The 23373-nt window shown below is 48.0% G+C and overlaps 1 protein-coding gene across 4 annotated transcripts; it reads left to right on the forward strand.

The window, feature by feature from the left end:
* The first annotated feature begins 450 nt into the window (after positions 1-450).
* On the forward strand, positions 451-22323 carry SNORC (secondary ossification center associated regulator of chondrocyte maturation). Of its 4 annotated transcripts, XM_050965326.1 has the most exons (4): positions 451-1471; positions 1796-1912; positions 18454-18636; positions 22208-22323. In XM_050965326.1, exons 2-4 carry the CDS (start codon positions 1840-1842, stop codon positions 22315-22317), a joined length of 366 nt encoding a protein of 121 aa, XP_050821283.1. In that variant the 5' UTR covers positions 451-1471; positions 1796-1839; the 3' UTR covers positions 22318-22323. The 4 variants fall into 4 exon arrangements, with proteins under 4 accessions (XP_050821283.1, XP_050821282.1, XP_050821284.1 ...); XM_050965325.1 differs by having other exon boundaries at positions 451-1912; XM_050965327.1 differs by having other exon boundaries at positions 451-1912; positions 18457-18636.
* The last annotated feature ends 1050 nt before the right edge of the window (positions 22324-23373 follow it).

The following is a 23373-nucleotide window of genomic DNA, read 5'->3' on the forward strand; positions in this document are numbered from 1 at the left end:
ATCCCTCTCCGAGGAAAGGATTGGCCACCGAATTGCCACCGAAGAATGAAGCAGCGCGGTAGAGCAGCCGCCGAAGTGCCACCGATCATGGCTTTTTTTTTTTCTTTTTCCCCTGCCTCTTGGGGCGGCGAAAAAGCTGGAGCTGGCCCTGCTGACTCCTATGGAAAGGTGCCTGTTAAATAATGTGGTAAATTGGAATGGTCTCTGCACACTATCTCTTGAATTGAAATATCTTGGCATCTGCCTCTCCCCTTTTAGGTTGGTGCTGAGGTGGAATGAATGTCTTCATGGCAAAATTGGTACCTTTTATATTGTTGTGAAAAGATGGCATGGGCCTCAAGAATGATCAGGATCACCTGTGTCAATATTTGGGCTGAAAAAGAGGAACTATAGTTTGTCGGTTTGTGGTGGGTGCAGTCTACATACAGCTATACCAGTTTGCTTTTCTGGCTTCTATGTAGCAGGGAATTGATAATGTTGAGTGTTGTGCAAGAGGCATTTGAGGTCTCTTTTCACAAGTGATTTCTGAAGCAAGTTCTGCTTCCTTATGTCTCAGTCCATTCTGTCCTTGAGTTGCTCTGGCGTAGGATTTAGCCTAGCAAAAAAGTATTATAAAAGGAAATCTGAATCTGGGTTAGCCTCCCTGCTTGATTTAAGAATGTATTGAATTACATATAGAAGGAAAATGGCTCTAAGGAGATTCTGCAACAAAAAACGTTTGAATCAGAAATCTAAGACCAAAAAACCTACCTAATTCACTACATCTTCAGAGCATAGAGAACTGGGTACTGTGATGTTTAAATATTCATATTGTGTATAGAGGGCTTTCTGAACTACAGTGCTTCTCTGAACAGAAATTACTCATTTCCTTGCAGTTTAGATGTTCAATCTTCATACCAGTTTAAAAAAAAAATTCTGGACTCACTGAGAGAACACATGATGAAACTGTTCCATCCCCAGTAAACTGGAATGCTCTCCTTTTATATTAGATTCATTCTTTCCTATGTCTCTTATCATTGAGGTGCTTGGGCCAGCCTAGATCAAAAATGTGCATTTTTTTTCTCTGCTCTTTGATTCTCTTTCCATCAGACATGCTCGAGAAGAGAGGGGGGCAGGAAAATGCCTATGTTCAGGTTAAATCTGATGCGTGTCTGTGATTTAGAAGATGCTTCTTGGTAGACAATGGTGACCCTGGAGGGGGGTGGGCACCATGTGTGGTCTTCATTGTAAATCTACCTTTTATAGTTTTATGTTCAGAAAAAAAAGATGCCAAGAAATTGCTCTGGCTTGATTTCAGAGCATGTTTAACCCTAAAGTTGGAGGCCCTTGTTGTTTGATGCCTGCCTTAATAAAACTGCCCCACACCCAGGAGGGTAAACCATCGAACCATATGGCTGTTTTTGGTGTGGCTTCTGTAATGAGTCGTGTTTTATTCTTATTTCCAGTGTGACATGGGATGGACACCTCAAAGGTAAGCATTTCAAACATAGTCCCGAATCCTGTGGGGCACTCAGCCAACAACCACTAGAGTGCACTCACCAGATTGGGCGGGATAACATTTCCAACAGTCCAGCTGTGCATGCTCTGGGGGAGGAATTTTTAGGCACAAAGTTTAGAGGGTGGAGCTGTTCCTGACTTCAGGAGGGAGGTCTGCTTGGAAATCAGTGTCTGTGAGTCTCTGCAAAGTGTTTGCAGTCTGTGTGTGTCTGCATACCCATATGAAGGGATTTATGATCTGACTGGACAAAGTTTCATTATACTAGTGAAATTTCCAAGCCCCTCTTCTACTTTGAAGTGTTTTTAAGAATTCCTTCTGAAACACTCTTCCTGGAGGAAGAAATGCCCCATCACAGCGTTCTTCGCCTGGTCCTGCTGATGCTCTCTGGAGTCGTGGTCCCTGCTGTTCTAACAGGTAAGCATCTTTGTTTGAGACTTACAGTTCCAAAGCACAGGGAGTCTGTTGCTTATTAACCACCTCCTCTCCCTTTCCCCACATCTCTTCACTCTTCCCAAAAGATTTTCACAAGTAACTAGAGAGAAAGTACCACCCCTCATAGTTCAGTAAGTCATCTTTGGAATTTAAGTAGCTAGTACAGGGGAAGGGTTTGATCTGCAGCTTGAGACAGTGAATTCTGTCATCTCTCTTTAAAACGACTACAGGCCTAGTCTTAAAATAAGAATGACTGAGAGTTTGGATTGCAATGAGCAGTTATCTCTGTAGCTGAGAGGAAGAGTTGTATGCTCTGAATCTTAGCAGAATTAAGTTAAAATCATGCTTCAGTTCCTTTCATTGGGTTACTACTTTCACACAGCTTGGACAATGACAATAGATGAACCAGTTTCTGGTTATTCATTTTCTGTCTTCCATGCACAGGTACAGTGTTGCAATGTTTGGGATGCAAATAGTAGAGGAATTTTTAAAAGGACAAGCTAAATAGGTGGGTTTAAGTTACTTGAGTTTTTCCTCAAAACTGTGTATAGTCTTAAGAACTGGGTTGGGAATGTACTGAACTGTGACTGAGGTGCAGTAAAACTTGGTGAGGCTCAAAAATAAAGCAAAGAGGGTGCGGAGGGAGGGAATAATCAGCAGGACTTGTGCTTGCTCTCTAAGGCCCCATCTTGAATGGGACTGTTGCAAGCAAGTTTTCAATGGCCATCTCACATGGTTTCAGTGCAGTTACACTGGCCAATGCATACTAAGGGCATAGCCCTGTTCCACCAGTTTAAGAATTGTTCTAAGGATTGTCTAGTCTTGAATGATTTTTGTGAACAAAGAAACAATGTTATGCCTACAGTCCCTCCACATGGGCTGGCCTCAGTGTATTGCGACCATGTACGGAACTGCTTCTCCTACTAGACTTCCCTCTCTAAGTGTAGATGAAACTGTGTTGGAACATCAAAGTGGATGGTTCGGAGCAAGGTAAGAGGCAACTGTCTGATTAAACACACTGCTAAGCATTTATCTTGTATTCCAAACATTGGAGGTCTTGGAGCTACTCTGGCTTGCGATGTACACTGCAAATTCGTTTCTGCACAATTCATTTTGGCATTTTGCATAGAAGGATTGTTCTGACCATCTGCCTGGCAAATTGCTGTACAGTAGATCTAACCTTTTGTGTTTGGGGAATTTCACACAAGAACTTTAATCCAGTAGAATATCAAAACACAATGTCTATAGAGGCGAGTGAAGAGTAAAAGTATCTGATATTTATTTCATGAAAAGATCTTGGCTGCTAGGAACTCTTTTTAAATAACTAAGAAATACAGCATCTAAATTGTGACTGCAACCCTGAGTGTTCTGATAAGATGATTTATATACGTAGCATACTAAACTTTTGAATCCTAAATTCCAGTTGGTAATTTAAATTACAACGGGCTGATCTCTTCCCTCAAAGAATAGTTAAGCTTGTTAGAATCTACCCCACCAAGCAAGTGCATGTTATTTTTCAGTGGTGCCTTAAACTGCATTCTCACTGAGCTAGAACCTCTATTGGACACAAGAAAGCAATGTCGCGAAGTCCATTCAATATATACAGGAACTCGGACCTACCATGCAAAAACTCCCATGGGAATACGAGTAGATCTGGGATAAGGAGCATGTTGTACTAACCCAACCACAGTAGGGCTTTTACTTACCTGACCATCACCTACTATTGTTACTTTCATCTTCATAGTATACTTTGCATGAAATACCCCATTTGCTTCCTCCTAGCTGACTAGAGAATGGACGATTCATCGAATGGTGCCTGTACTGCCACAGCATGCGTTGTGTTGGTAGAATGTATCTTCTTGTAGCAGTGCGTCCTTACTCTCTCTCAAGTGCATTTTCTCTTGCAGCTTTGAGCCCCCTCGTGGGTTAGTTCTTTTGGTATCTAAAACTGAAGCATCTCGGAACCAGTTTGCATTAAAGATACGAAAAGCATAAAATATTTATTCTGCAGCACTAAATGTGACGGGTTCTCTCTCCCTAAATCAGGTATTTTAATGCATGGTGGAACTTTTTCTGTATTTTGTTCTATCATAAAAGCGAAGTTTCCTGCCTAGCCCTGACAGAGGTGAAGAGGGGTACAGACAGTCCTCTGGTCTGCGTATGCATGCACACGGTCCCTGCCTTTTTATAAATGAGTTTATTTAACATTCAGCCTAACCACTGCACTCTGAGCTGCTCCGCACTTGAGCTCCCAGCATCACAGACTGCCCTTTGTGCTTCCTATGAAGGGCTCTTTTCATCTCTACGCTGGCCACATGCCCACTGTGGCTACCTGGGGCCAGACAGCCCACTTCTGGCCTCAGAGTTTACCCAGCCCCTGCCCTTCTGTGTTAAGACATCTCACTTCCCATAGCAAAGCCCTCCAAAGTGTGCAAAATGAAGCCAGCCTCAGACCAGGGTGCAGATGTTGTAAATCCTGCTGGCCCGAATGTCCTCGATGACTTGTCCTCTGGTACTATATATATATATATATTATTTTGTTAAAGCATTGCCTTGAAAACCCTTATGGAGCATAAACCTCCATTAATTGCAAATTAGCAGATTAGCAAGACCGAGTAAAGAATCGGATTGTTTCTGACAGTTTCCAATACCTGCGTAGAGCTCATTGCACACATGAAGGGTCAAAGGATTGGTGGTCTGGGATCAGACCACTTGCTCATCTAGTCTGATTTGATTTCCTGTAGTGGTCAATATTTCATGCTAAACAAGAAGGCAACCTCCAACCCAAAGTCCTAGCCAATTGTTCTTCAGGTGCTTGCTCATGTCAATTCCAAGTACACCTCTACCCCCATATAATGCGGTCCAATATAATGTGGTAAAGCAGTGCTCCGGGGGACGGGGCTGCTTTATCTCGTTATATCCGAATTCGTGTTACTGCAAGCGGTTCCTCTGTGCCCACCCGTTACTTGCTGTGGTCCCCCCTGCCCCAGCTCACCTCCACTCCACCTCTTCCCATGAGCGTGCCGCAGCTCTGCTTCTCTCCCCACCTCCCCCCCCCCCCCGCTTGCTGGGCCAAACAGCTGATTGGCACAGCAAGCCTGGAAAGGAGGGAGGGAGGGAGAAGCGGAGCAGTGGCAGCATGATCACGGAGGAGGCGGAGACAGTGGAAGTGAGCTGGGGCGGGAAGCAGTTCCTCTCCCTACCCTGATATAACACAGACTCATCTATAACACAGTGAGTTTTTTTGGCTCCCGAGGACCACGTTATATTGAGGTAGAGGTGTAGGTGTGCGCATGCTGCATGCAGTCAGAAGGCTTTTCTCCTAGTGGTTCCTGTCAGGTTGGCTGTGGAACTCCTGGAGTTGTGCCTTCATGGCAGCGTATATAGGTTCCTGCCAACCCCCCAGCTCTTCAGTTCCTTTTTACCACCAGTGATGATTGTTGGAGCCATGTCTCACTTACCTCTGCAAGCGTTGCCCCTAGTGATCGGACTTTTGATTTCCTGTAAATAGTTCATTAGTTAGTGTTAGTCTTAGTAAGTTAGTTAGATAGAAATGGGGGGCTTTTCCCCCAGCCCAATTCTCTCCCCTCTTGGGGTTTGGGGCATACCTCAATCTCAAGGGTTTAAGCTGTGCAGGACTTTCCACAAACCCATGCCAATGGGTGACCTCACCAGCTGAGATGGACCTCCAGCGCAGCAAGTTGTGGTGCAGTCTAGAGGCAAGCCTGCAATCATGAGGCACCGCTCACCTTCTCCACAGCATGGTTCTCCAGCACCATCCCACTCTGCACCACCGTGGTCTCTGCATTCAAGGTCCCTGTCATCGGACTCAGGTAGAGTCCTACTATTCCAGGCACAGTTGGCACGGATCAGAGTGGCGCTGCTACAGGCAGGAGATGGGGATTTTGTTGTGGCTGGCACAGTAGCAAGGGCCAGCACAATGGCCTTTCTGGACAGACCCAGTGGGCATCCCTCCAGGCCCAGGGCTCTTACTCCAGGTTCTCCCAGTCCATAATTTCAGAAGGACACATTTGTTTAACACCCTGGGACTATCTCCTGCCTTGAGGCACTGAGATGGCTTCAGTCCAAGGCACACCCTGTCTGGGTCCCAGCTCCACCACTGGCTCTGAGGCCACTGTCGGTGCCAAACAGCACAGCACCGAGCAGTATGCGTCCAGGGAGCCGGAGGGACAGGAGAGCCTGTTATCACCTAGGGCTTTGTCGTCATCCTTGCCAGCTGAGGCAGTGGTCTTCATCCTCTGGGCAGCTCCCCATTGATAATAGAATGCACCAGGAACTGTTGCACAGGGTAGTCTATAACATGGGGCCACAGGCCGAGGAGGTGGTCAAGTCTGAGGACCCTATGGTGGACATATTAACCCCTGAAGGGCCATCCAGGGTGGCATTCCCACTCATTAAAACGTTTCAAGCCACTACGAAAACCTTGTGGCAGACTCCTGCCTCCATTCCCCCCTACAGCGAAGGAAATGGAGAGGAACTATTTCATCCCTTCTAAGGGGTACAAATCTTATTTACTCATATGCAGTTGTGTTCACTAGTCATAGTGGCGGCGAATGAAAGAGAGCAGGGCCTAACTCCAAAATCCAAGGACTTGGAGAAGCTGGATCTCTTCAGCAGGAAAGTGTACTCCGCTGGGAGGGGAGGGTGTCCCGCTTCGGATTGTTAACCAGCAAGCAGTCCTCAGTAGATACAATTTCAAATCATGGGACTCCCAGATGAAATTTAAGGAGTTGGTCCTGTCAGACTCCAGAGTGGAGTTTGCAGCCATAGTAGAGGAGGGTAAGGCAGTGGCATGGACCTCCTTTGCAGGCCTCACTAGATGCAGCAGACTTGGCCACGCAAACCATGTCCTCTGCTGTAGCCATGAGGAGGAGTTCATGGCCCCAGGTGTCGGGCCTTCAATCAGAGGTCCAACAAACGATTCAGGACTTGTCCTTTAACAGCATGGGACTATTCTTGGGGCAGACAGACTCCAAGCTCCATAGCCTAAAGGTTTCTTGAGTGGCATTGAAATCATTCTGCCTGCATACTCCTGCCACTCAGCAGGAACACTTTAAGCCCAACCCCCTCTACACTTCTACCCTCCCCAGCCTAGGCAGGACTTCTCCAGGAAAGAGGACAGGAATGGCAGGTGTAAGCCTCCCCATCCACCACCCAGTCAAGGCCAGGGCTCGGCGAGCCCGCCATCAGGCTCTAAGCAAGGCCTTTGAAGGCGCGCCTGGGGACGATGTACCAGTCTCCTCACTGGATCCTTCACCCAGTTTGCTGAATCATCTGTCCCACTTCTACTGTGCTTGGTCCCAGATAACCTCAGATCGCTGGTTCCTTCGCCCTGTAGAAGTGGGATATTCTCTTCAATTCTGCTCCTCCCACCTCCCTTCCCTGTCACTCTTCAGGGACCCTTCTCACAAGCAACTCTTCATGCAGGAGGTTCAAATACTCCTCGCCATGGGAGCAGTGGAGGAGGTTCCTCAGGAGCTAAAAGACAAGGGATTCTACTTCTGGTATTTACTAATCTTCCAAAGCCAAAGGGGATGGGGGTGTCAAACCCATCCTCGACCTGCGAGGCCTCGACAGATTCATGAAGAAGTTGAGGTTCTGCACGGTCTCTTCGACTAACATCATCCCATCTCTGGATCCGGGAGACTGGTACGCTACCTTCAAACTCCACGGACACGTATTTCCACATATCGATAGTTCCAGCCCACAGATGCTTTCTCAGCTTCGTAGTGAACCACAACCATTTTTATCAATTTACAGTCCTCCACTTTGGCCTGTCAGCAGCCCCTCAAGATTTTACCAAGTGCATGGCAGTCGTAGCCCCCTTCCTGAAAAGAAGGCAGGTGCAGGTCTTCCTGTACTCTGACCACTGGTTGATCAGGGACCGCTCCAGGGCGCAAGTGGAGCAACACATCAACTTGATGAGATCCACCTTCGACAGGCTGGGTCTCCTGAATGTACACAAATCAACTCTATCCCCTGCTCAAAGAATAGAGTTCACTGGGGCAGTGTTGGACTCGGGTCAGGTCAGAGCCTTCCTGCCAGAGTCTTGTTTTTGGACAATGCAAGACCTCATACAAACCTTCAAGCAATACCCCACCACCACAGCAAGGAATTGCTTGAAGTTCCTCGGACATAGGGCAGCTTGTACATATGTGGTACAACACATGAGGCTGAGGCTCAGATCTCTCCAGGCCTCGCTGATGTCAACTTATCAGCCAGGGCATGACAGCCCGGAAAGGGTGGTTACACTCCGACTGCCAGTTCTCAGATCTCTCCAGTGGTGGCTCAAACCACTGGTGGTATGCATGAGGGTCCCCTTCGCCAAACTGCAGACCTCGCTGGCCCTGGTCACAGATGTGTCAGCATTTGGGGTGGGGAGCTCATCTGGGAGATTTCAGGACCTGTGGTCTTTGGTCGCAAGAGGAGCTCTCCCTTCACATCAATGTCAAAGAGCTGAGAGCGGTCCCCCTGGCAAGCCAGACCTTCCGGGCCCACTTGTGAGGGAAAGGTGCAGCAGTGATGACAGACAACACGACCGCAATGTTTTATATAAACAGAGTGGAGCTCGCTCCTCTCCTCTAAGTCAGGAAGCCCTCAAGCTGCATAACCCACTCAATTCACCTGGAAGCATCCTATCTCCCAGGTTCTCAGAACGAGCTGGCAGACTATCTCAGCAGATCCTTCCATAACCACAAGTGGTTCATTCACCTGGACATGGTGAACAGCATTTTCCAAAAGTGGGGGAGTTCCCCAGGTCGACCTGTTCCCCACAAAAAGCAAGAGGAAATGAATTTATCCCGACAATACCCTAGTGTTGTCAGGAAGCACGTTATCACCCTCCTTCAGATGAGAGGATGGGGCACAGAAACTAAGTCACAATGCACGTGGGAGAGAGTCTGTTGGTCTCTGTGGTGGCTGACCCCCAGCAATGGACAGAAGTCAAACAGCCATGCTGTTAGCTCTGTCAGCCACTTTTAATACTGTGGATCTTGAGGTTTATTAGACATGCCTGCAGGAGCCCTAGGATCTTTCCCTAACAGAGGCACTATATTTGGTTATCCTCAAGGGCTGCGGTTTGGGGGATCCATCTCCTCACCCCATCCGATCGCTGTGTGAGAGGCATGGCTGTAGTGTCACACATGCTGATCATACTCAACCCTACCTTTCACACTGAACCTGGACACTGATACTTCCTAACCTTCATAGTGCCTGGCTGAGCGAAGACTCTGAATGGGAGCATAGCTTCCTTAAGCTCAGACCTGGTAAAATGCAGGTGTGGCTAGGGTAGGTAAGGGCTGAATGCTCTTGGGAGCATAAGCCATACTCACTAAAGAGGTGTGGTTACCCCAGTATTCTCGAGGTCAGATGCACTGAGAAGCACCTAGCTAAAGACCAAGTGTATTGATCCCTGAGAAGTATGCATATTTCTGTGTAACCTCACTTTAAACGCCAGGGCTTTTGGAAAATGAGGCTAACGAGTCATTTCGTAGATGGCTGTGTTTAGCTACCTTCATGATTCAGAACCCTCAGCTAATCCAGGTTCCTTCCTTTCACTATGCAACCCAGGTGGTGGTTAGCAGATGATGTGCCTAGGGAGAGCACACAATACCGAGAGATCTTCCCAAGTGAAGGCTGACTTGGATCCCCACCAAATACAGTCATGGCCACTTGGCCATTCATAAGGAGGTGACATTTTTTTATTCAGGTAATAGTTCTACCACTTCAAGGCTTAATACTTAGACTTTCCTACCAATACTGCCCAAGTATGTTGTATTACATTCACCTTACTGGTAGAGGGTAAACTGCATTTATACCCAATCAGTCCTTTTATGGAAAAGCGTATGCATCATGCCAAATTCTCTTACAACCCCAATGAAATGCCTGGGGGCTTCAGGCACCAGGTCCCATTGTCCTGTTTCAATGGGGTTACATGGAGTGTAACAGAGAAATGTCTCCCATAAAGTAACATTCACCCCTTCATAGACGACTGTGCATCACTTAAACCCTATTTTGCTGGCCCCTCAGCAGACCGATGGATTTCACCCCTAAAGAATAAACTATCCTGAACTATTTGATGCAAGGTTGTGTTTCTAATGGGGATTTCTAATGACAATACAGACCACAAGACTGATGCTTGAGTAGTTAATACGTATTGCCAGAACCCAAGGAAGACTACAGGCTTACTAAGAGGTACAGTTCGGATATCTTTTATGCAATACTTGGATGCCTAAAAAGACATACCTGCCCACTCTAAGCCTTTTTCATAAATGGTTTGCAACCCTTGCAGTTTTTAATGCATTTGTTTTACTTCACAGATATAAAGAATATATTTGGGATTTGTACAATGCCTGGCACACAAGATTGCCAATTTTGGTTGGATATATTCCTGGAGATTTCATCACATGACATAATCTTTAATTCAAGATTGATCTTTAATTCCTGGAGACTCCAAGGCAATCCTGGAGGGTTGGCAACATAGTGGCACAATGGGGCCCTGATCCAGGATTGTACAGCAGTAGCATATACGAGCTCTACATAACTAATAATAATCTTCCACGAATGTTGATGGCATTCTTGTGTTAAAATAATGAGCTGAGGACTTGACTTAAGGTATTTTTCCGCAGAGTAGCAACCAAAACTTCCTTTTTACATATTTAGTTCTACATGTGACATCCGATCCTCTGCTACTTAAGTTGTATCATTAGTTTGCGGCTTCACAATGTCAACTACACAGCTAGAAAAGCATGTAACTTAAAAAGCTCTGTCGAGTGTGTGCACTGCAGAGAGACTAATAGAAATCCTATTTTCTCCTTTGGTTCTTGGAATCTGGATACACTTTATTGTAAACATCAATTTCATTGACTTCAGACCCAACACAAAGTCAGCATGTTTGGGGAGTTATAAAAGAAGTGAACCTAAAATGCTGTTTAAATACTGCTAGCTAGGGGCCTGCTTGCCTTGGCTAAAGCCAGAACATCCAGTGTTAACTCAAACAGCAGATAACAGTGTAAAAGTGAATAGAATCTGAGTAATGGCCACTTCTCATTTCTGTGTGGCAAATGAGTGCAGAGACGCATGGGGCTGGATTTTTCAGTCTTATTTCAGAAGAGTGGGAACAGGGTGCATCTGAAGACATGGCTGTTAGGCAGGAAGGAAAAAGTGAGGGCAAGTCATGGAAAGCAGACTGCTAGTTTAACACACACGGTTAGTACTTTGCTCGGGAGGGATAAACTTGGCAGCGTTCTCTCTTTCTTCTGACTTAGGCTATGTCTACACTACGCAGGGCTGTGTTGCTACAGTGAAGCCGCTGTTTGTCGGTTCTCCTGCCGACACAATCATCCAACCCCTATGAGCAGCATTAGTGTTGTTGGCAGGAGAATGCTCCTGATGACAAAGAACTGTTCACACTAGCACTTGTTGTCGGCAGAGCTTTTGTCTTTTGGGGGGATGTTTTTTTAACACCTCTGAAAGACCCGTTCAGTTGCCAGTGTAGATATAGCCTTAGTTTCCCTTCTTGTGTTGATTAGTGCAGGAGTCTCAGATAATTGCATAATCCTATGGCATCTCAGAGTAGGCAGTTACGGATTATATGTTAAGCAGTTCAAGGTGGGGGTAGGTCTGTCAGACTTTTGATGTGTCTCTGACATGACTACTTAAGTTCCCGTGTGTGTAGGTTTTCGTATATGCTCTAAACTGACAAGTTTTGTTAGTGTCACTCCAAAACAGGCTGCAAAGAGGTTGCATTTTTCTTTAGTAATTAAAGCTCTATTAGAGTGAAACCACAAGAGTTCAAGGCAGAAAAATCATGTAACATGCACTGTCCTGATCTTGCAGGTGAACTGAAAGTGTATTTAATCAGAGGGGGAAATTAACAAACTGTTAATCCAGAATTTTTCAGATTATATCAAGGCTTAAAAATCACTGAAAGGTGTAAAAGGGCTTTAAAACCAGAGTCAGAATCCATTCTTCCTTCACTTATCTAGCACTGAGTTTTGTGCAAGTCCTGCAGCGGTGAAGATCCTTAGTGCAATGAATGCAGTTCCCAACAATGTTCCGTGTGTTAATGATGCCATCAATGGCCACAGGAGAGATGAGACATGTAGCACTGGGTTCTGGTCTGACTATATAAAGAACCTTTCTATTACCCTGTTAGAGTATCTTGCATCAGAAAAAATAAACTCTCAAACAATCACTTTCAGAACATTCCCAACGGCTGTGCATGGCCCTGAGGAATGGTGTTTGCTCCAAGCAATGAGCCCATTATCTTTGCTAACATTTTAGCACCTGATCAGACAGGAGGAGTATGCACTGCTATATTGGCTTGAGTTCTCATGTAATCAAATCATTCTCTCTCTTGGAGCCACTTGTCTTTCCCAGACAGTCCTGCCTCCAGTGTTAGTACTGGTGCTTGTTGTGTTGACACAGTGAGTGAGGTCATGACTTGGACAGTTCCCCCATGCAACCAAGCAGTTTAGAAATGGAGCTCAAAAGTTTCGTACACATGGGTCTGTTCTGAAACCAATAGGCAAATAGTGCCAGTGGCTAATTAAATAGTCACAACTCTGTTTTGCACTTTTACCTGCTGACTTGACTAAACGTTATCACTAAATTTCTCCTTCCTCTTGATTTGTCTTGGTAGCTGAAACCCCAGGCTCTATAACAAGGGTAGCCAAACTTACTGATCCTCCAAGCTGCATGTGATAATCTTCAGACACCTCCTGTGGGGCTGAAGCTCCTAGACCCCCTCCCCACTGGGCAGAAGCCCCTAGCCCCACAACCCTGAGCTCCCCCTCTCCCTCCGAGTCTGATAGGAGAATGGGGAGGCGTGGGGGGCTCCACGAGCTGTACTTTAACAGTAAAAGAGCCACATGTGGCTTGTGAGCTGCAGTTTGGTCACCCCTGGTCTATAATGAGGCGTGTGTAAGTGTAATCAGTTTGTAGGTAATGTGCCAGTAGATGGCAACCAAGACTATGTAGCGTTGTTAATTGGTTTTGTACTGAGCCTGTGAATGCTTCAGGTGTGTCGCTTTGACAGATAACACTGGGTTCCCCTCCTCCATACATTGCCTGTAATTTGCATTAAAGTGCAACCTACTTAAAGTTGGAAGGATTAGATTTTTTTATTTTTTCAATTTCACTGTGTATGCACAAACCAATGAAAATGTGGTTCTAGACCAGTGATTTTCATCCTTTTTTTTTTTTTTTTTAATTTGCAGGCCCTTAAAAATTTCAAATTAAGGTGCGGACCCCTTTGGAAATTTTAGCCATAGTCTGTGGACCCCCAGGGGTCTACATGGACCACAGGTTGAAAACCACTGTTCTCAACAGCCCAGCTCTGCTCCCAGCATGCCCAAGCCCCAGCCCAGAGAACTCACTGTTTCTGGCTGGCTTCTGTTTTGTGGAACCTTGAAACACACAGATGTCTGAGCAGAAGCCTAGAATGAATCTCTCAACTCAGTCCGATGCAGAGTTTAGTTTATCACTGTTTATACCATGCACCTAATTAGAGAGTCTCTGGGTGCATGTGCCTTAACTTGCATATCACATGATAGCCAACCCTCACCACTCTGCCACATTAGGGTGACCAGATGTCCCGATTTTGAGGAGTGTGTCCCGACCAGAGTACGGTCGGGATGCCATTTGTCCTGATATTTTGTTTCCTGGTCTTCAGCGGCAATTCAGCGGAGAGTCCTTCAGTCGCGGACGGTCTCCGGTGGTATTTCAGAGATGGGAGCTTCTGTCTTTGGCGGCAAGGTTTATTACCCGCCACTGAAATACCACCAAAGACCATCCGCGACTGAAGGGCTCGCCACCAAACTCCCAGACAGTTGAGTGGGTTTTTTTTTAACCCCCCTCCCCTCCCCGCCCGCAGCAGTCCCGATATTTTCCCCATAACATCTAGTCACCCTATGCCACGTGGGCCTGCAATGAGACCTGCCAGTGTTTAGTGAGCACGCAAGATGCTGTCATTCTTTAACTGAATCCCCAGACAGCTGTTGCCCTGGGGGTGGCCTAGATTTTCTCAGCCCAGAAAGCTGGGCTGTTCTGGATCCACACCCTCAACTTTCTCAGCCTAGATACCCAGAGTGTCAGTTGAGATGTCCCTGGCCTTGGCTGCTCCGCTAGATTTTCCATCCCAGTGTGACATTCCCAGTGGTTTCAGCAGGGACCTGTGGAATGTCTCCATTTCTCACTGGGGCCTCTGAGTTGTCCCACCTGAACAAAATGAGCATTGATGCAGGGTTCTGGGCCAGCCACACGTAAATAGGAAAGCCCTTCTCAGTCCCAGCCGACCCTGCTGGGAAAAGAAATAACAGGATGTGAATTGCAGCCTCAAACAGAATGCAGTTTCTTTCACTCTTCTCCCTGGGCAGCCCCAACGGGCGCCATCTGGGGAGGGTTCAAGTCTCTGAATGCTCCAGTCTGCCATGGTTCCAGGGGATGTATCCCATCCAAACAGCTGCTGCTGCTGGCAGGAGGTTTCTGACTCCTTCTGCAGAGCTAACTGTGTTCATGCAGAGGACTTAGGTGTGCAAAGGCCCTGTCAGCACTTAGACCTTGATGGCTTCTGGGAGGGGAAAATGGCCAGAAGCTGAACAGCCCTGGGCTAATGTGCTTGCTTTCATTTTCTGAGTTGCAGTGAGTTGTAAATGCATCCAAGCACAGAGCCGATCAGTCGCTCCGTATAAACAACTGTTCTGATCATTGCTGAGATATGTGGCACTTGTTTCCCTGCTAGGAAAAATCACCATTGGGAAAACTTCCTTGTAGGCTTAGACTAGGTGTTTATGGTTTCTCGTGTCTATACACAGCTTTGTGTTTGGTGGAGAGGATGCAGCAACAGCACTGGATCAGCGCAAGGGCCTGGAACAAACAGTCTAGTCAGTGTCCCAGCAGGAGGCTGCTCTAGCCCCCTCTCGCTAACCCATGTTGCTGCAAGGGTCTGTGTGAAATGAAAATTATCTAGTGGAAACTATCATAGGAGCAGGCTCTCCTTAACCCTGACAGGAAGCCCCTTCTTTGGCTTAGGCTTTGTTCACCCTGTGACATTGCACTCCATATGATGTTATGAAAATATGCTAATGAGTGTGAATATAATGTAACTGGAATATGCTTCATTCAGAGGGTCTCTTGTAAGGTATCATTACAAAGCTTATAATCCACTGTGTGTGTTCATCCTATTTATATGAATCAGGAGCGGCTCCAGGCACCAGCATGCCAAGCATGTGCCTGGGGCGGCAAGCTGCAGGAGGCTCTCTGCCGGTTGCCGTGAGGGTGGCAGGCAGGCAGGCTGCCTTTGGTGGCATGCCTGCTGAGGGTCCACTGGTCCCGTGGCTTCGGCGGACCTCCCGCAGGCAAGCTGCCGAATCCGTGGGACCAAGGACCTCCCACAGGCAAGCTGCTGAAGGCAGCCAGCCTGCTGTGCTTGGGGCAGCATAATGCCTAGAGCTGCCCCGGTATGAATGTATCTTTTTTTTTTTTTTTTTAATCTGAAGCTAGAAATATGAAGTATAACTCTGAGGTCCTACTGTAATTATGCAAAGTGTGGGCCATTAATGGTGGCTTGGAATCTTTATTGCTCCCATTAACCAGGACAATTGGTTGTAAATGGCTCTGTTTACCTGTAAGTCTTCCTGTATGCCTGTGTGCTGGAAAGGGGTAATGAAGTCTTACAATGACATGTGATCATGTCACTTGAACTGGAATCCATCATTAACCTGGTGCTTTTCCATTTAGAAGGAGGGGTGGGAACCCAGAGAGGGACAAGGGATTCCCACCTTGTACCAAAGCTATAAAAGGGGTGGAACAGAACAAAGGGGGCTGCAGTCATGAGAAACTCCCTAGCTACCACCTGAGCTGGAACAAGGACTGTACCAGGGAAAGGATTGGGCCCAGACTAGAAGGAGGCTAGTTTGTCAAAGACACTTATTGGAACATCTCTGAGAGTGAGATTTACCTGCATTATTTCCTACGGTATTAGGCTTAGACTTGCGTGTTTTATTTTATTTTGTTTGGTAATTTACTTTGTTCTGTCTGTTACTTGGAACCACTTAAATCCTACTTTCTGTATGTAATGAAATCACTTTTTACTTATTAATTAACCCAGAGTAAGTATTAATACCTGGAGGGTGGTGGTGGGGAACAGCTGTGCATATGTCTCTATCAGTGTTATAGAGGGCAAACAATTTGCGGTTATACAAGGTAAAACAGATTTATTTGGGGTTTGGACCCCTTTGGGATCTGGGTATCTGAGTGCTGAAGACAGGAGCACTTAAGCTTTTTCAGTTAAGCCTGCAGCTCGTGCAGGACGTGGTTCAGGTTTGGATCTGTGTTTGCAGCAAGCAAGGGTGTCTGGCTCATCGGAAAATGGGCTCAGAGGTAGTCAAGACACATCAGGTGGAAGCAGGGCTGCTCAAAGGATTCAGGGGGCCTGGGGTCTTTGACGGCAGAGGGCCCCTGCTTCGGTGGTAATTCGGCAGCGGGGGGTCCTTCCGCTCTGGCACCCACTGCTGAAGTGTCCCAAAGACCTGTGGCGGGGCCCCCCAGCTGCTGAATTACCGCTGAAGCAGGCCCCATCGCTGAAGTGCTGGGTCTTCGGCAGTAATTCAGTGGTGGGGGGTCCTTCCGCCCTGCGGCGGGAGGACCCCTCCCCCACTGTGAAGACTCGGAGCGGAAGAAACTCCTGTGGCCTGGGCCCTGTGAGAGTTTTCCAGGGCCCCCGGAGCGAGTGAAGGATCCCGCTTCAGGGGCCCCAGAAAACTTTCAGGTGGGCCCCTGCGGGGCCCAGGGCCTGAGGCAAATTGCCCGACTTGCCCCCCATCCCCGGGGGCCCTGGGTGGTAGTCCCAAAAGGGTTTCTGTGATCCAACCCGTCAGACACACCCAGCATTAGTCACAGCAGGTTTCTTCCTGCTCACCCCCACTTACATCCTAGCAGATGGGTTTTCCCCCCCCCAATGTACACCTTATGGCAGCTGCCTTTCCGCTCAATCACCAGCTCTGATTCCAGCACCTAGAGTCAAATCCTGGCCCCACTGAATCAATGGGGTTTTGCCACTGTCAGTGGGACCAGGATGTCACCCCTAGTCTCTAGTGCTTTTCATAGACTCCTAGAAATGTCAGGTTGCAAGGTGCATCAAGAGGCCATCAAGTCCAGCACCCTGCGCTGAGGCAGGATCGGTGAACTTAGATCAGCCCTGATGGGTGTTTGTCCAACCTGTTCTTCAAAAGTTCCAGTGACAGGGATTCCACAACCTCCCTTGGAAGCTTATTCCAGAGATTAACTACCCTTAGAGTTAGAGAGTTTTCCAAATATATAACCTCAATCTCTCTTGCTGCAGATTAAGCCCATTGCTTCTTGTCTTACCTTCAGTGGACATGGAGAACAGTTAATCACTATCCTCTTTGTATCAGCCTTTAACGTATTGGAAGACTGTTATCAGATCCCCACTCAGTCTTCTTTTCTCAAGACTAAATATGCCCAGTTTTTTTTAACCTTTCCTTATAGGTCAGGTTTTTCTAAATCTTTTATAATTTTTATTGCTCTCCTCTGGATTCTCTCCAATTTATCCACATCTTTCCCGAAGTGCGGTACCCAGAACTGAACACACAACTCCAGCTGAGGCCTCCCCACTGCTGAGTAGAAAAGGACAGTTACCTCCCATGTGTCCCGACAGTACTCCTGTTAATACACCCCAGAATTATATTAGCTCTTTTTGCAACTGCAATCACATTGTTGACTTCTGTTAAATTTCTGATCCACTGCAACCCCCAGATCATTGTCAGCAGTACAACATCTAGCCAATTATTCCCCATTTTGTAGTCGGGTATTTGATTTTTTTTCCTTTCTAAATGTCATACTTTGTAATTGTCTTTATTGAATTTCATCTTGTGGATTTCAGACCAATTCTCCAATTTGTTATGCTTGTCTCGAATTCTAACCCTGTTCTCCAAAGTGCTTGCAACCCTTCCCCAGCATGATGGTCTGCACAATGCAACCCTGAGAAGGGCAAAGAAAGTGCCTCATTAAATGGGGCTTTTCTTGCACCTCTTGTGTATGTGGTTTAATTAGACATTTGGAAGGGGTATCTTTCTGTTCTGGGATCCTGGAGGCCCCAGGTCCGTCTGCAGGCTAGGTTGCCGTGTAATATGACTCAGCTGAGGTCATTTACATACGACATCAGCGTCACTGCTTCAGCCATGCCATTGAGGAGGGAATCTTTAGCTGCAGAAAGGCCAGAGCTGAGAGCCATTTAGATGATGGTAGTGGGGATTAAGGCTCAGCACCTCCCGCCTCCCCCGCAGCAAACACTGGCAATTGTGAGCAGCTCTAACATGTTTCTGAGCAGAGGGCAGTGGTGAGACAGGCTGGCCAGTACAGGCTGTAAGTTGAGACTGGGCCCTGCAGACAGGAATCCCAGCAAACAATTGCCAGTAGCCCAGTGCTATAGAGGCATCGGTGGTTGAATGGGGAGTAATTGGGGTTTATGCTTGTTCCAGCAGAGTATCCCCAAGGACCTGCCCCCACGCTGTGGAATGAACCGCCGGAGCTGCCATCGGGAGAGGGCCCCTTTGATGCCGCCACCACCACGGGCCGCTTCTCGGACTCTACAGGCTTCCCCCCATACACCTCGGAGTATGAGCCTGAGGACACCACCCACCTGCACCCTCTGGATGATAACGGTACGTAGGAGTCTCCCAGGCAGCACCCTGCACCATCCTCGGTTAGAACTATCTAGCCCACAGCTATCACCTGCATACCCAAGCCCTTCTGTTTGGAGCAAATATTACCATGGTTTAGGAGAAAATCCATAAGGTATTGCTGAGAACTCCCTGTTATCCGTGCTCTCCAGGGAAAGGGGAAATGAATGCTGGCCGTATAAGCCATTCTGTTCTTTATCGCTTGGTTAGCACCATAGATATACATGGCACCCCTAGGCTTACCAACTTTCTAATTGCACAAAAGTGAACACCCTAGCCCTGCCCCTTCCCCAAGGCTCCACCCCCATGCACTACATTCTCCCTCCCTCACCCTCATTCACTTCACTGGGCTGTGGCAGGGGGTTGAGATGCAGAAGGGGGTGAAGGCTCTGGGTGGAGTTGGGGATGAGGGGTTTGGGGTGCACGAGGGGGCTCCAGGCTGGGCGGTGGGGCCGAGGGATTCGGAGTGTGGAAGGGGGTTGGGGCAGGAGGTTGGGGTTCAGGAAGGGGTACAGGCTGGGGCAGGGAGTTTGGGCTCATGGTTGGGGTGTGGGCTTACTTCAGGTGGCTTCCGGTCAGTGGCGCAGCAGGGCTAAGACAGGCTCCTTACCTGTCCCAGAGGCAGTCAGCAGGTCCAGCTGCTAGGCATGGCACACTGCACTTGCCCGCAGGCACCGCTCTCTCCCCCCTCCCCCCTGGTGCTCAGGGCAGGGGCAGCTTGTGGAAACTCATCACCACCACCACCACGCCTAGGAGCTGGACCTGCTGGCTGCTTCCAGGGAGCAGTGCAGAGCCAGGACAGATAGGGAGCCTGCCTTAGCTGTGCAGCACCACCAGATGTTTAATGGCCCGTAGGCACTATCCAAAACAGGGATGGATTCCCTGCCCCAAAATCTATTTAACCTACTAGAGTTAGCAGTGAGAAGGCCTAGAGAAGGAAATCAACCAGACTCTGGAATCCTGCAGGGTCATTGTGTCCCATCACAGCACTTCCTGTCCCCCCAGGCTGCACTCTCCAATAAACTAGCAATCCAGGAGTTCCAAGCCACTCAGATGTTTCACACCCTTACAAAGCCCCCTGGGTTTATATTGTGCTTTGCTGAATCTTCTTTGGTTTTCTGTGTAACAAGAACAATGTCTGTGGTAATGGAAAATCCAAATGAGTCTGTCGTCGTCATTAACTAATTGTGTGAAAACTGCATGCATTGCCTCCTATTCTCTTTCGCCTTGAACGTTATTTCCTTGGGACTGTGCTCCTCTGATACAGCACAAGATAGGAGCCTAATGGAATTTCTGTTTGTTCCTATCCTGACTCCCTGTGCATATCCTGTATTAGCCTTCTCTGCCCCTCACTATGGTGTTCCTGCTTTTGGTGCAAGAGCTTTCTGCTGTGCAGCTCCTGCCCCCTGAAAAGCTGCGCTGTCTCGCTCCATCTCCATGCTCTAGCTATGTTCAAATCATGTCTGTAAACTTCTTTTCCCCCACTGCTTGTGTTTCTTTGTTGTTCTCTTCTCCTCTCATTCTGTGTCCCTGTTGTTTCCCTCTGTAAGTAATTCTGGGCTCATTTGTCTGAGTGACCCTATCCACACCACAGCTGTAACATGAGGCCATGCAGAGATGGTTTCCCCATTAGCCCACAAGAATAATCAAAGTTCTTTCTCATGGCAGGGCTGAAGTGCCACTTTCCCAACTGTCTTCTAAAGTATGTAGTGAGTTAACTTTGACCGTGGAGGGAGGTTTAAAATACGACACACAGGGAGGGTCAATTGGCTAGCAGTGCCCTTTGCCACTGTGCTAAAGACCTGTGCCGACAGAAGGTCAGTTATCTGATCAGAGACCTGCTTGATAGCGACAGTTCCCTGAGTTGCTGTCATGTGACACAAGGAAATTGCATTCAGTGATTGTGTTGAGGTGACAGCATTGCTGCCATCTGAACTTCTTGACTGGGAGAGATGGGCAGCTAAGCAGCTGTGTGACCCCTGGGTATAGTTCAGTGGCTGGGCTGTGTCACATCATCACTCATCTGAAAGCTTTGTCAGTATAAACGCAGAGAGACAATGAGAACCACTCAACCAGACACCCCCCCCACACACACACACACCCTGCAATTACAATGCGTGTTCCCCTGTTGCAATGAAACAAGCGCAGCTGGCAGGCCAGCTGAGAAAGGGCTTCACTGTATAGACGGTTGAGACAAAGCTATGTCGATACATTGTGTGTCATGATGGGCCAAGGGAGGTAATGATGTAAAGAGACCACAAGGTCCTGGAGTTATTGGTGCCACCATGATCACTGCTCTCCTGGGCACCTCTGTGATTGTGGCCCTGATTGTTGTCAACCTGCGAAAATTCTCTGTCTCCTGAACTCTCCCAAATGGCAAGACCATGCTGGAGACCCTGCCTGCAGCTCCAACCATCATGTGCAATCTGGCCCCAAGCAATTATCTCCTAGTGAACATAGATTCATAGACTCTAGGACTGGAAGGGACCTCGAGAGGTCATCGAGTCCAGTCCTCTTCCCTCTTGGGGGATCGCACATGATGGTGCGATCCCACCATGCAACATGCACCCCTGAGGCTACACAGCCCCTTCCCCACCCAGGTTACTGCACAGCCTTCAAGTCTATAGCAAATGGTCAGATCCAGGCATCACTTTAAAATGCTTCCCTCTTATCTTCCTCCCCCTCTCCACTTCCCTCCCTTGCTCATTTTCACACCCCCCCACCCCCCCCAAGGCTTCCAACACTTGGTTGTCACCGGTCCAGAGCCTCTGGGATTGCTGACGGTGGCTTTCATGAGGTTTCCAAAGGGAAGCCAGCAGCAGCACCACTGCTCTATGGAAGCCTTGCTGCCATCCAAGGGGAGAAGGGCTGTTGTAGGGCATGGGGATGGAAGCCAGCAGCCGTAGTGTCTGCAGGGTGCTTGTGTCACTCAGGGTGTTGCAGGGGGGAGGGAGGAATGGGGAAGTGGTTTTTAAATGAATGTTAATGATTAGTACAGGTGGTTTGGTTTTATCCCATTTTTCCTTGGAGTTTGCTGGGGTTTGCTGTAGGAACACTCATGTTTGAAACTGGCTTTCTTCAATCAACCACTGTAAAATCCCAATAGCCCTGGCCCCGTCTGTACATGCCGGGGCCTGCGATGCAAGCACTGGTGGCTGAATGCGCAGTGCAGGGGTGGCTCTGCAGAATGATTGCGCCAGTCATTTCCATAGTTGTACTCGGCACTGTGCATTTCCCAGGCATGCGGGATCGCACCCAAGGGCAATGGGAGTTGAGTATTGCAGGAGTGGAAGATTCAGCCCGCCTGGGTGGAGGGGAAGGGTGGAGCGTGTCCTCACTAAATACTATCTCCTGTGGCTGCCTAGAGATTAGTGGGGACAACACTGGACATTCCTGTCTCAGCCTTCCTGGTCCTGGAGCTGGGCAGTCTGCTGAGCTCCACGTGCCCAGGGATTTGTGGATACACTGTTTTCCACGTGCCTTTAGCTTGGAGTGACCTCTAGCTCTTTGTGCTGTTCTGAGCCTTTCTTTTCTCTCCCTGGGTTCTTTGCAGGGTCTCTGGGTCCTGGAGCTATCAGTGCCATCGTAATCGCTGCTCTCCTGGGCACGTCTGTGATTGTGGCCCTGATCGTCATCACCCTGCGAAAATTCTCTGCCTCCTGAACTGAATAAAAGCTTTTTCCTAATACAAGTGTCTTCTGCCTGTCTGTGTCTCTGGCCTACTCCATCTGTGTCTGACTGCACAGGATTTCATTGAGCATGCACCTCAATGAGAAGTCTCAGGGCCTTTTAACAGACTTTAATGCCACCACTGCCCTCCATGTGTGTTTTACTCCCACCTCAGTGGTAAATTAGAGCCATGTGGGCTGATGCTGCAGGAGTGTCTCTGGCTTGCTCGTGCTGCTCTGAGCCACAGAATTGTTCTGGTCCTTTGCTGGAAGCTGAGAGATTTGAGACTCTGTGGCACTTATGCATAGCTGCTGCCCTTGCTTCCTGCAAACAGCCACCAGAAGCAAAGCATTCAGTGTGAGCTGTAGTATCCCTCTGATCCTGGCAGGAGCAATCCAGGGCAGGGATGGGAGGGACTCGGGCAAGGAAACTGACTTCACCCTGCAGTTGTGGATTTTGCTTAATGGCTTTCTGATCCCCCAGCCCACCTGTTACACTCACCCCTACAAGCCACTCCCCTTCATTGTGGGGCACGAACTTTCAGATACTCTTCCTTATGCACACACTTTACTTGCTCCTCATCAATATTCAGTGGTCTGTGACGCAGGCACCACCACTACTAGGATTAGAGAGAGACGCCATCGTCGCTTCCCGACTTCTTACTATTCTGGAGTTGCAGCTACAGGATTATTGCATTCCCACTGCCTGGTTCCCCCACCCCTCAAACTTTTAATATATGGCTGCATGCCAGGGCTGTGATGCCTTCATATGCTGGAGTGACTGACGGCTCTCCTGCTCTCATAATTTCCTCCTGTTTTCAATATTATCCTCCAGCTCCATATGGACTCTTGCAATTTAGTGCCCCTGAGGGATGGTGCCTTGTTTGAGATGCTACTAGAGAACTCTGTATAGCGGTAAGCAGTCAAACATGGTGGCAGCAGCAGCCACTGCCTGTCACAGATCTGAACAGGACCTTCAGTGTTTTCTAGTCTCAGTATGAGACCATATCGAAAGGGCTCTCGCATCCAAAGGTGCAAGAGAGGGTGATGA

The sequence above is a fragment of the Gopherus flavomarginatus genome, chromosome 8, assembly GCF_025201925.1.
Source record: "Gopherus flavomarginatus isolate rGopFla2 chromosome 8, rGopFla2.mat.asm, whole genome shotgun sequence".
Classification (NCBI taxonomy): Eukaryota; Metazoa; Chordata; order Testudines; family Testudinidae; genus Gopherus; species Gopherus flavomarginatus.

Bases quoted from the DNA above. Each gene is read 5' to 3' on its own strand.
- SNORC (XM_050965325.1), top strand. From the start codon at position 1,840: ATGCCCCATCACAGCGTTCTTCGCCTGGTCCTGCTGATGCTCTCTGGA. The intron at 1,913-18,453 runs GTAAGCATCTTT...TGCTTGTTCCAG, and splicing joins GGTCCCTGCTGTTCTAACAG to CAGAGTATCCCCAAGGACCT. The intron at 18,637-22,207 runs GTACGTAGGAGT...GGTTCTTTGCAG, and splicing joins GCACCCTCTGGATGATAACG to GGTCTCTGGGTCCTGGAGCT.